Source organism: Typopeltis vanoorti, chromosome 1, assembly GCF_054136105.1.
Source record: "Typopeltis vanoorti isolate ZY-2024b chromosome 1, IOZ_Tvanoo_1.0, whole genome shotgun sequence".
Classification (NCBI taxonomy): Eukaryota; Metazoa; Arthropoda; class Arachnida; order Uropygi; family Thelyphonidae; genus Typopeltis; species Typopeltis vanoorti.
In genome coordinates, this window is record NC_143549.1 from 147,445,405 (window position 1) to 147,458,180 (window position 12,776).

General features: G+C 32.9%; 1 protein-coding gene across 3 annotated transcripts in view; it reads right to left on the bottom strand.

The window, feature by feature from the left end:
• The window catches only part of LOC150110523 (uncharacterized), a 245,728-nt gene that overhangs the window by 31,224 nt on the left and 201,728 nt on the right, over positions 1-12,776 (bottom strand). For all 3 annotated transcript variants that reach the window (XM_090399580.1, XM_090399594.1, XM_090399588.1), the window contains 2 exons: positions 11,063-11,276; positions 4,070-4,092 (listed from right to left, as the gene is read on the bottom strand). In XM_090399580.1, the coding sequence (XP_090255706.1) occupies positions 4,070-4,092; positions 11,063-11,276 (237 nt within the window). The remainder of the gene's footprint in view (positions 1-4,069; positions 4,093-11,062; positions 11,277-12,776) is intronic.

A 12,776-nucleotide genomic window follows, 5' to 3' on the forward strand; every position in this document is an offset into this window, starting at 1 on the left:
ATACCAAGAAATTATATTCCTGGTTTAATCCTTTATACAAGTGTAAGCAAACAAGTTTGCACCTGAAATATTTTCAACTCATATAAAGAAGCTAATGACTTCACATCACTTGCCTCAGTATCCCATAATGCAAAGCACATATCCTTATGGACATATATAATGCTATGCATTATGAGAAGGGTCACTACTCAGACTAGTTTCGACCTTTATTGAGGTCTCATTAGTGGGAGTCAGAGGTGATACTAAGGTTGAAGTAATGCAGAAGTCATATTTTCATATACGAGTAGCCAAAAGGTGTCACACCTTTTGGCTACAATTCAAATACACAGCAAAGGAGAAAATTAAATTTAGGTAAAACAAAACCTAATGCAAGAAATTTCAATAATCCCAGGGTATATAATTTAGATAATATACAACGTAATATACAACATATATAATTTAGATAATATACAACATTTTGATGATAATCAAAAAGAATCTAATATGGATGAAATAGTGGCAGAGTATCATAGGTTAGTTAACTTAAAGTTAAATAACCAGAGGAATGTAAAAATACCTCTAATTTAGTTAGTGAAGATAAAGAATCTCAGCTTGGATAATTTGATTCTGATAGCGATTCTGTAGATTTAGAACATAATTCGAGTAATTTAAATGAACGATTTGAAAAGTACAGAAATGAAATTCGTAAATATAATGAATTGTTTGATGTAAATTCACAATTATCTCTAGTATCAGAATTGTAAGTTTTGATAGATATAAGATAAATATTTAGAAATTAAAAAAAAAAAAATTTAAGAGAAAGATGAAAGTGATGTAAAAAATAATCATAGTTTAAAACTATGAATATTTTTACAATGGTTTATGTTAGTATATTATTAGTTTTGGTTTCGTAACACATATATCGGCACTTGCAATGCACCGTTTTTGATATTATTGTCAAAATAAAATGCAAACCATTTGAAATTGATGTACTTACTAGATTCTGATAATTATGTTACTTCCGATTCTTTTTATTGTAGTTTAAAATTATTAAGTGTTGAGTTTTATAAAGACATTCTCATTAAGCTAATGGAGACAATGTGTCAGCCATTATACGTAGCTTCTTGCTTGCCACTTACATGGAATGCACATGCTCACTGAGGAGATTGATGGGTGACTGGCAGCTGACAGATAAGAGCATTCAGTGTTGGGGATAATAAGGAAAACAACAGTGAGTTAATGGGAGTTTAAGAATGCAGACCAAAAAAATTTTGTTCTTAAGAAGTTTTATGTGACAGTTGGGAGAATATTAATAGAAGATTCTGAAAAGGAATAGTAGAACTGTGAGTCTTTAAACTGGAGGAGTTGTGATTGTCTGCAAGTATTTAGTAAATAAAAGAAGATATTGCAGTTGGCATTCTAATTGAATGTTTGAGGACACGCTGAATAGAAAATATCATCTTCTGTCTTAAGGCCACTAGATTACTACAGAAAAAGCAATTGGTGAAATTTGAAACTGTAATGAAGAGCTCTACTTAGATCTGTTATTTATAAAGTAGTAGAAGAAACTTATTTCCTCTGGTACAAAAATTAGTAAATTGTGCACCAAACAGGTAGAACTGTAAGAGGTAAGAAATATTTATACTTCAGTGAGACAGGAGGAATAATATTGTGTGCTATATAAGGGAAAAAAAAAAAAAAAAGATCCCATAGAAAAGAAGAAAATTTTATATTTTTGGAAAATGCCCTAACAAAGAAACTGATTATGAACATTTTGTTATTGTGAAAGCAAGGTGTTTAGTCTGATAGACATAATTAGGTATATGTGAAACAGTCCAGTAATAGAGTGAGTCAGAGAATGGGTCATTTTAATATTTTTGGATAAGAAAATCTTTAAAGTGTAGATTTATTTTAGAAGGCCTTGGATCCAGTATTTTGTAGCTATGCAATTTTATTTAAAGTGTATATATATATATATATATATTGTTTTATTAGTTTATTAGTGTATTAGTTTTATTAAATGTATATTTTTTGTATTTGGCCTTGAGTCAGTGATTTTCCAGATTCTAAAAGAAACAGTTAAAAGTCATTGCACCAATTGGAATTGAGCCCTTGTGTAAATACTAAACACTTGAAGTAAAAATCTTCTTTATAGATGAATAAAAATAAAAAGCAATCTCTTAACAATATATTCTAGTTTGGGTTGTTCATTCATTTCTTCCACATTTTCTTTATTTCTTTTATGATCTAACAAGGTGTATCCTGAGGTTTTCCTCATAAATCTCATTTCTGCTGCAGTTATTCTTCTCTCATCTCCTTTTCTGATCATCCATGCCTCACTTCCATAAGTCAGCACTGGTCTTACCAATGTTTTATAAGCTCTAATCTGAGTATGTTTTTGTACCTTTGAGGATTTAAAAACTTGATTTATAATATTTAAACTCTACTGAAATTTGTAATTTTCATTTCTATGTCTTTTTCTTCTCTGTAGGTTAGGTGATATCCAAGGTATTTGAAAGAGTTGACTTGTTCAATAATTGTATTATATAAACAGATTTACTTTTTATTGGTTCTCTTTCCATAAAGGCAATTTCAAAAGAGAAGACCTTTGTCTTCTCTTTTCAATTTCCATATTAAAATTTTTTTCCTATTAGATTAAGATGATGGATAGAATTGCAGATCAGTTTCAGAGGTTGCAAGTATAGCCTGACCATCTGCAAACAGATGTGTCTATATGAGTGTGTTTGTTAATTGGGATATAATCATGTACTGTGAGTCTCCAATGTCTTACTATAGAATTCATATATATTGTAAAGAGAATGGGTGATGGGCTACAGCCTTGCCTTACTCCTCTGTTTATAGGTTACCAGTCAGAGATTCTTCCATTAATTTTTACTGCAATCATGTTGTTTGTATATGTATCATGGATCGCTTTGATTAAATGATGAGGAGCTCTATCATTTATTAATATCTCAAAAATGTTTATTGCAGTTAACTCTGTTAAATGCCTTAGAATAATCAATAAAAGCAATATGGGTTTCCACATTGTGTTCTATGCTTTTCCAATAAAATTTTTAAGATAAAGTATCCATCTGCACAAGAGTGGCTTCTCCTGAATCCATTCTGCTTTTCTCCTATCTTATCTTCATAGAATTGGGAGTCTATTTTTCAAAATTTTACTATAGATTTTATATCCAGAGTTTAGGAGACTAATTCCTGTATAATTTTCAGGAATTAATATTAATAAATAATAAAAAATATTAATAAAATTAATATTGCCTTTTGCCAGTCTTTTGGTAGTGGTTCACCATCTCATATTTTATTTATTAGTTCTATAATATGCTACAAGATGTCTGGAACAAGGTAGATAAAAATGATTTTCCTTTCAATATGATATTTAATTTTATCTTGCTCAAAACTAAATGGTGATCACTTCCTTTTTTAAGTACCTTGTATATTCAGAGTATTTGAAACTGTTGATAGTGAAGATATCAACATCAACAATAACAATGATACTTTGTTATTTTTTGTGCACATCTGTATATTAGAACATAGTGTTAGTAATGACTAGTCCATGCCCTGAACAGAAATCCAGCAATCTTATTATTAATTTTGCTCTTTTCTCCAAATTTTCCCAGAAAATTTCTGCCTGTCTGATAATGTACTCTACAAGTTGTAGAGTAGATGCCCTTTCTCGATGAGTCTTTGGACTCCCCGGAGGTGTCATGTAATAATAATAATTTTCTACTCTGCTGTTTAGACCTCTAACAAGTCTCAGCATTTTTTTTTTTTTTGTTAAAGGAAGTTTCAGAGTACAAAAAAAAAAAAATAAATAAAGTAAAAATATAATAAAATAAATAATAAATAAAATAAAAACTTCCATAAATGGATAAAACTGAGTTTTCTCCATATAAACTGTAATTTATATTTTTTTATGCTTATTTTAAAAACTTTATAATAACTATTCTATTTTATTATAACTATTCTATGACAACTTTATTATAATAATTTGTTTTATTATAATCAATATTAATCTGTAACCTTTGTAAATTAGAATCAAGTAATACTTTAAATGAAGACCAATACTTACTGATTCAATAACTTCATATGTTTCTGAAAAAGACACAAGACAAACAAAATCACATGATATTTAATAAGCAGTGTCAGCTTTTTTTTTTTAATTCCAAATAAAAAAAAACTAAATAAAATAAATAACAAACGTAGTTGGTTAGCTGATTTAAGTTTAATTGGTGCAAGAAAAGCAAAATAACAAAGATGTATCATTAAAAATTTCCAAATGTTATATTCAAAAGGAGGATAAATATTCACATGTTATGAGGGTGGTCTGAAAAGTACTCGGCCTTGACCATAGATGACAACACTATTGACACAATTTTTTTTTTCCCTAACTTGGTACATCTGTCATAAGCATCCATGTGAAATTGCAAGTCATTCTATCAAGTAGTTTGTTTTATACAGGCTGCCTGAAGCAAAAGTGTTTTCTGTATCTCTTGAAATGGATAAAATTGAGTATTGTGCATTTATAAAATTATCTGTAAAAGAAGGTTTAACAACAAAAGAAATTCGTTTGAAGTTCATAAAAGTTTATGGGCACTCTTCTTCTTTGTTTTCATTGCACTAAGAAATGGGCTGCCGAGTTTAAACATGGCCATACCAGCCTTGAAGATGATCCATGTGAAGGACGTCCAAAAAGTGTAACAACATCGGAAATCATTGATCAAGTATATGATATGGTATTGGATGACCAGCAAGTCAAAGTGCGTGAAATTGCTGAGACTGTAGACATTTCAAAAGAACGTGTAGGATATATTTTGCATGAAGAATTGCATGTAAAAAAGCTTTCAGCAAGATGGGTGCTGCACTTGCTCACAGCAGATCAAAAACATACTCATATGAAAATCTCTGAACAGTGCTTGGAGCATTTTAACAAAAATAAAACTGATTTTGTGCATCGATTTATTACTATGGATGAGACTTGGATTCACCATTACACACCAGAATCCAAACAGTGGACAGAAGCCAGTTGTTAACAGTGCCAAAGAAGACAAAGTTGTTTCCATCAGCAGGAACGGTCATGGCGTCAGTGTTTTGGGATGATAAAGGCATTTTGTTTATTAATTATCTTGAAAGGGTAAAACAATAATCAGAGAATATTATTCTGATCTTTTAACCAGACTAGACGAAAAAAATCATGAATCATGAAAAAAGACCCAATTTGCAGAAGAAAAAATTCATCTTTCATCAGCACAATGCACCTGCCCACAAAGGTGTTTTGGCAATGGGAAAATTATGGGATCTGCACTATGGATTGTTGGAACATCAGCCCTATTCCCCAGATTTCACTCACTCTGACTTCTGTCTCTTCCCAAAACTAAAACTCTTCCTTGCTGTTTGGTGTTTTTCTTTGAATCAAGAGGTGATTGCAGCTGTAGAGGGGGGGGGGGGGGTATTTTGCAGGTCTTACTGAGAACCACTACAGGGATGGGATAATGGTGCTGGAGCATCACTGGAATAAATGTATTAGTCTTAAGGGAGATTATGTTGAAAAATAAAAATAATTTTGAAATTATAAATTTGTTTTTTCATTGTTAGGCCGAGAACTTTTCAGACTACGTTCTTATGTATGCCAAATAGTTCAATGCCATAAGTTCAATGTTTGTGAAAGGCAAGTGCTCGCCTAACTAATCTGCAATTTTTTACAAGTAAAAACCAAACTTCCAGGAGGAAAGCCTGGATACACACTTCTGTATAAGACTGAGTAATCTGTCTTCAGTTCAAAAAAGCACTTATAAATGTTCCTTATGTCTTAGGATTTCAAACCAGATCTTTCTAACAAATGACATGGTACTTGTTAAAAAGAGATGATACTAAGTGAACATAAGAATGTTTGTGATAAGAAGTTTCTAAAATTAAAAGTGGGCAACAGATGACCTTTCACATGAGTTGCTTTTTTTTTTATTGTATCATGTCAGAGAATATGCCTACTTAACAGATCTCTGAAAAGCTTGCATATTTATCTTTTATTAATTATTTAGATTAATAATTAATAAAAGTTAAACTGACAGAATTCTTTTGAATTTTACTATTTTCTCCAGTGATATAAAACTGAAATAAATGCACTTTTTAATAACATCTTTTCCACCCACAATGACTAGTATCCCCCCAGATTACTCTAGTCAGCTGAGTGGATAGCATATCACCAACCAATTGGCAATGGATCTGAATCTTGCTGCAGGCGTTTGCAAATGTCTTTAGGTGGCAGACATTTTCAACACCCAGTGTCATACCACTCTTACTGAATTTAAACAGTACTATGTTTGGTCTTTAGAGCAGAGTTACCAGATTATCTAACTCTTAGCTCAACCAGGTTACTTATGCATTCTAGGTAATTTCATCAAGAGTGGGATTCACATAAAAATTCATCAAAATCTCATCCTATAGACAATTTTCAGAATTAAGGTTTGCCAAAAATTTATACCCCTCCTCCCCTAGACAATTCATCCAAATATATACTATTTGATCAAAAATATTCAGAGACTCCTTCAGCACTGCTCATAAAGGTATTACAAGAAAGCACACACAGGCTTGCAATCTTCATACACAAACATTAACAGTAAAATGAAACCTACTGAAGAGCTCTCAGTAACTTTCGACATTGCACTTTCATAAGATGCCACCTCTGGAAAGTTTGGAAATTTTCTGCCCTGCTGCAGTTACTCTGATTAACCATAAGTAATGTTTTTCTTAAAGTGGAAACACCCAGGAGCAACAACAGCAGCACAATCACAACCTGGAAGGCCAATAATATCATAGAGTAGGACTAGCGAGCACTTGAAGTGTATAGTGTGAAAAAAAAAAAAAAAAATTGTTTGTCCTCAATTCAAATACTTCTAAAATGCCTTTAGATCACTGCCAGTACCACAACTATTTGTTGGAAGCTGAAAGAACATGGATTTTCATGGCTGTGCAGGCACATACAAGTCTGACATCAGCAAGGGCAATGACAAGTGTCAGGCAGAGTGAGGTAAAGCACACCATCATTGGACACTTGAATGATGAATCATGCTTCATAATCTGGCAGACAAGTCTGAATTTGGTGGAATGCTGAGAACACTAACTTCCCATATGTGTTGTACAACTGAAGTTTGGTGAAGGAGGTATCATGGTCTGGGACTGTTTTTCATGGTTCAAGCCCTCCAGTTTTCCAGTGATTTTAACGATGTGACTTATTATGATATTTTGTAATGACAATGACTTCCTATAATGACAATGCCCATGTACACCAAGTGAGGTCTGTGCAAAAATGGTTTGATGAAATGAGTGTTGAATTTGACTGGCCTGCACAGAGCCTTGATCTCAACCCCATTGAACACCTGTTGGATGAATTGGAACACTGCTCGCATGTCAGGCTGAATCACTTGAAATCAGTGACTGGCTTCACTAATACGCTTCTGATAGAATGAAAGGGAATTACCACAGCAACATACCAAAATCTAGTGGGAAGCCTTCCCAGAAGACTGAAGACTGTCATAGCAGCAAAAGGTGGACGAACTCCATATTAATGCCTTTTAAATTAGAGTGAGAGTTGGGATGAGAAGGAATCTGGATATTTTTGATCAGATAGCGTATTATCAGTTATTATGGTTCTAACCAATACATTCAGCAAAATTTCCTAGAACGGCTGAAGAAACCTTTCTTTGGCATAGATATAAAAAGCAAACAAAAAGTTCTACAGCTGATCCAAGCACAACAAATTTGTAAGACCAAGGGAATAGTTTGTTATAGTAAACTTCTTTTTAAATAGCATGAGCCTATAATACATTGGATTAAACCTTTTCAGCAGTTTATTATAAAAGTGTTTGATACAGGAAGAGTTGACTATATATATACAAAAACACCTAATCTAAGAAAATATCTATACAGATATTATCATGACAAAAGAGCAGCAAAGGAAGTTACCAGAACACAAAAAAGGAATTTTTGTGGGTTTGTCTCTTACACTTAGATTTCAATTTCAATACTTATTCCCCCCCCCCAAATCTCTCTCTGACTAAATCTGTCATACCAAAGATCGAATCCTCTCTTCATTTTGTCTTCATGACATCTAGATCTTTACAAGAATATTCACACTGACCAAGCATTGTATAGCTTTCCAAGGCCTATTATGCATTGGCTAGCAATGCATAATATACAGACTTTCCCTGTCAAGCCAATCCTGCCTTCCTGTGATGTGGCTTGTTTCCACAAAAAGGGGCTCTGGCAAAACCAGTGAGTCCACAAATACTAATTTCATCAAAAAAAATTTCAATTAACATGCTGTATATGTGAAAAACTTTGTAGAAATGTGTCTGCCTGGTGTGGATGGGGCATAATACACATGAAAGATAGTTCCAATTGAAGCAAAACAAACTTGAAACACTGCCCAGTGTGAACATGTTAAGATACAAAGTCCACAAGTGTGCTAATAACTTTGAGGAAATTGAAACTGAATATTCGTAATCTACTGTTTACTTTGTATAAAATATGAGTATTTTATCCTTCTTTTGAAGGAATTTAAACACAGATGAAGCTCTTTAATGATCTTTAATTCCAGAAAATATGAATATAAAATTTTATAAAATACAAATATTTTGTCCTCTTTTTGAATAAATTTCAGCAATATATGGAGCCTTTTAATGACCCTTAAAAATCATTCCTCAATGACTGCATAACACAATGGTATTTAATAATTTTAAATATAAAATACTACCATTCTGTTTATTCATTTTATGTCTATAACCTAGTTTTCTTTGCAAAAGAAAATACCTAAAAGGTTTAAAGTGGTACCGTAAACTATGAAAAGAAAGAAAGAATAATAATAAATAATAAACAATTTTTACTTCACTATACTATTACAGTTAGTTAATTTCTAGACAGTCCCATAATTCAAAGATCTTTCGAAATTTTTTGAACACTAAGCTAGATTAGCTGTTTTGATTCTCAAAGTTTGAACACCACAATAAAAAATTCAATACCCATATTACATTCTGAGAGTATGGACGTGGTATATATATTAAGCAGTGATAGATCATCAGTCATACTGCATAGTGATATCTGTAGCTATAACAGGTGCACATTTAATTAACTATTGATAATTAAAAGTATTAGTCAAAATACTATAATTAAAAGAAGAATTACTTTCAACAACATTTCTATAATGATATTTATACTAAACAGCCACAATAATTTTATAATGTGTCTGTTTATTAAATATACACACAATATGCCACCTAATGGGAGATTGCTGTCAGGTGGCGTATTGTGTGTGCTGGGTAGTTAGTGCTCCTGAAAGATAAGTAATTTTTTCATATTTTAGTTGATAATATTAAGTTAATTTATTGTAGTTTTTATTTTAAATGGGTGTAATTGACTGAGTTATTTAGTTTATAAGTAAACCGTGTATATTTTTTTGTTTAAATATGATATTGTCAGCACCAATGCATGGTAAAACAATTGTGGCAAAGACCTCATCGAGTGATTTGAATTTGCACGATTTTGTGCAGTGTAGTGCTGTGAGGTGTATTCATTGTGAAAATTAAATGATATATGGAAGGAAATTGAAACTGGAGAGCGAGTGGAGCGTATTTAAATGTTTCAAAAGTGAGTGCCAGTTAGGCGAAGCAAATGTCAGATCAGATCAGGTTGTGCAAGAATATGCAAGGGAACTGGCAATGCCTCTGACTAGGCTCTTTAATTTAAGTCTCAGCTCTGGTAGAGTTCCAAGGGAGTGAAAAGAGGGTAAAATAATTCATTTGCTTATTTCAAGTTCAAGACTGCAATAGCAAATTATAGACCAATTAGTATCTCAGGTGCAGTGGTAAAGGTACTGGAAAAATTGTCAAAAAAGAGAATTCAAGAATGGGTGGATAAGAATATGATATACTATGAGATTTGTGTCACATCGTGGCTTTTTGAAGGGTTAGTCATGCCTTAGTAATTTACTAACTTTTTATAATAGAGTGACAGATGAGCTGGATAAAGGAAATGGCTACACAATGATCCTGCTGGATTTTGCAAAGGCATTTGACAGATACCACACGGAGCTCTGGTATGCAAATTAGAAGAAATGTGATGGATATGACACTGGTTATGTGAAAAAGATGATGGTGGCTTGACAAATATCCAAAAGTGGTACATGGAGGACCAGAACACAGGAAAAAGCAGGTGACTAGTGCTGTGCTGAAAGGTTCAGTGCTAGGACCACTACTGTTTAATTTGAAGTAATCTGTAAGGAAATTTCAGTTGTTTGCTGATGATGCAAAATTAAGTAGAGAAATAGTTAATCAAAGCAATGTAGAGAGCTTGCAGGATGATTTAAACAGGCTGTCAATATGGGCAAAAGATAATGACTGTCAGTTTAATATGGAGAAATGTAAAGTTATGCATTTTGGGATAAATAGATTACAAGCTGTATACCACATTGATGGAACTGTACTCCAGGAAATAGATGAAGCTAGGGATTTAGGTGTTGTTGGTAGACAGAGAGTTAAAGTTTAGAATATATTGCTAAGATAGCTCATAGAATTACTTGGCTGTTGAAGAACACACTAAAAAGTAGAGATAAGGCAGTTGCTATTTCTCTTTATAAGGCTTTGATACATCCACATTTGAATTACTGTGGATGGTGAGATGTCTATGGATATCCCATATGAGGATAGATTGAGGGTTTTTAGATTGCAGAAGTTGGTTAATAAGAGAAAAAAAGAGGATATGATAGAAAAATGTAAGTTACTTAAACGGTTTTATAGGATTGATGCAGGGGAAATGTTTCTGCACTTTACTAAAGGGGCCAGAACCAGAGGTCATCCCTGGAAGTTTAATAAAGGTGTGGTTAGTAGGAATGTGAGGACTAGATTTTTTGCTTGGAGAATTATGAATGGGTTGCCAGAGGAAGTTGGGAGTGCTTCGTCTGTTAACAGTTTCAAGAAGAGGTATGATAGATTGTGTGGATAGTTTGAGCCTTCAGACTCCATGGCGGTGCTTGTAGAACAACAACAATAATATTTTTCACACAGGGACTCACCTTGGTTTTCTACTGCATCTTTTATAACTGCAGATGTGGTTGAAATAGATTCTTTGGTAGAAATACTTATATCAGAGAGCAAATAGGAAGGTGGAAGAAGAGACTTCACCGGAGGCACAGTGGACAGAGGAGATAGTCCTGAACTTGGTGCTGTATTTATTGGAATTTCATAATCTTCCTGTGGTCCCTCACTATTGGTCTTTGGTAATGATGACTATTAACAAAAATAGTAAAATGAATAACATACTACAATATGTCTATACAGTTGATTCACTACAGCAAACTCACAGGAATATGGGAATAATTTATTTTAGTGACAGTTTGCTAAAGTGAATATTTATTGAAACAGCATTAATTCGCTGGGACTTTTTTTAAGGAATCTTAAGATTGCTAAGTGAGTAAGTTTGTTATAACAGTGTTTGTTATAGTGCTAGTCAAATGTATATTTGTAAAAAGTAAGTAAAACCAATATAATAAAAAATAATATATATAAAGAAATATAATCATATAACAACAGTAATAAACATACATATATAAAAACTAACATAATAGCAATTCTTCCCCCTACTTTTCTCCTTTCTAAATTTATTTCATTTCTTCATTTATTTTTTCATTTCAGAAATAAATTTCATTTATTTCTTATCTGAATGTTACAAGCATTCAGATAAGTCCCTCTCGTGTTCAGTCTGATGCATGAATACAGAGGACCAGATACCTACAAGTCACCTCACATTGCTATCCTGCCCAGAAATTTGGAATTTTTAAAATTTTAGCCTCAAGGCCAGAGGGAATTTCATCTTTAGGACCAGCACTACACCACCTGGAACAAGCTCTGCTTATACAATTTGAACAAAACGGATACAACAGAAAAATCCCCTCTAAACTCCTTAAAAAGGACCCTCCTCCCAATAAACGGCTTCCTACTGAAACAATATAGAATTAGAACAACATGCAAACCTCTAAATAAAGTTTCCACCTTCCTAAGACAAATCAAGGACTGCATCCCATCAATGTAGGACTCAGCATTTCAATATTGGGCCTGATATCTCAATACTTCTGACCAGTTTGGTCAGAAAAAAAAAAAAAAAAAAAAAAAAAAAAAAAAAAAAAATATATATATATATATATATATATATATATATATATATAAAACAAAACTGGTATGAGCAACCAAAAAGAAGACTAGCACAACATGCTTTGGATGAAGACTTTCGTGAGATGGAAGAAAGCGGCTACTTTATAAAAGTGATGGTCTGGTTGGCCGAGATGAGCTTATCTGCTCTCCAGCCAGAAGGCTGTGGGTTTGAATCCCACCATGGGCATGGATGTTCATGATTGTCTGTGAAAATACTAGTGGTGATGCTGGGTGGTAGATGGTGTTGGTGTAGATGATGATGGTAGTTGCGGTTTGTTGTAGGTGGTGAAATGAGTGGTGGAGACAGAGAGTTATAGAGTGGGTGCCCTGCCTCGATGAGTCTTTGGACTCCCTGGAAGTGTTACATAATAATAATAATAAATCAGAGACTGCTCCAAAGCAACACAAGTTCCAGAAAACCCAGTTAATTGCAATAGACCTGATGGGATGATCCCACATACATTTTGTATACCATCCTTTCTTCCCATCAGCATTAATAATTGATGATTACCAGAAAGGACACCAATTGTTGCTTTTTTATACATGACTATCCTTGTTTTCTAGGTCATTCCCAGTCAA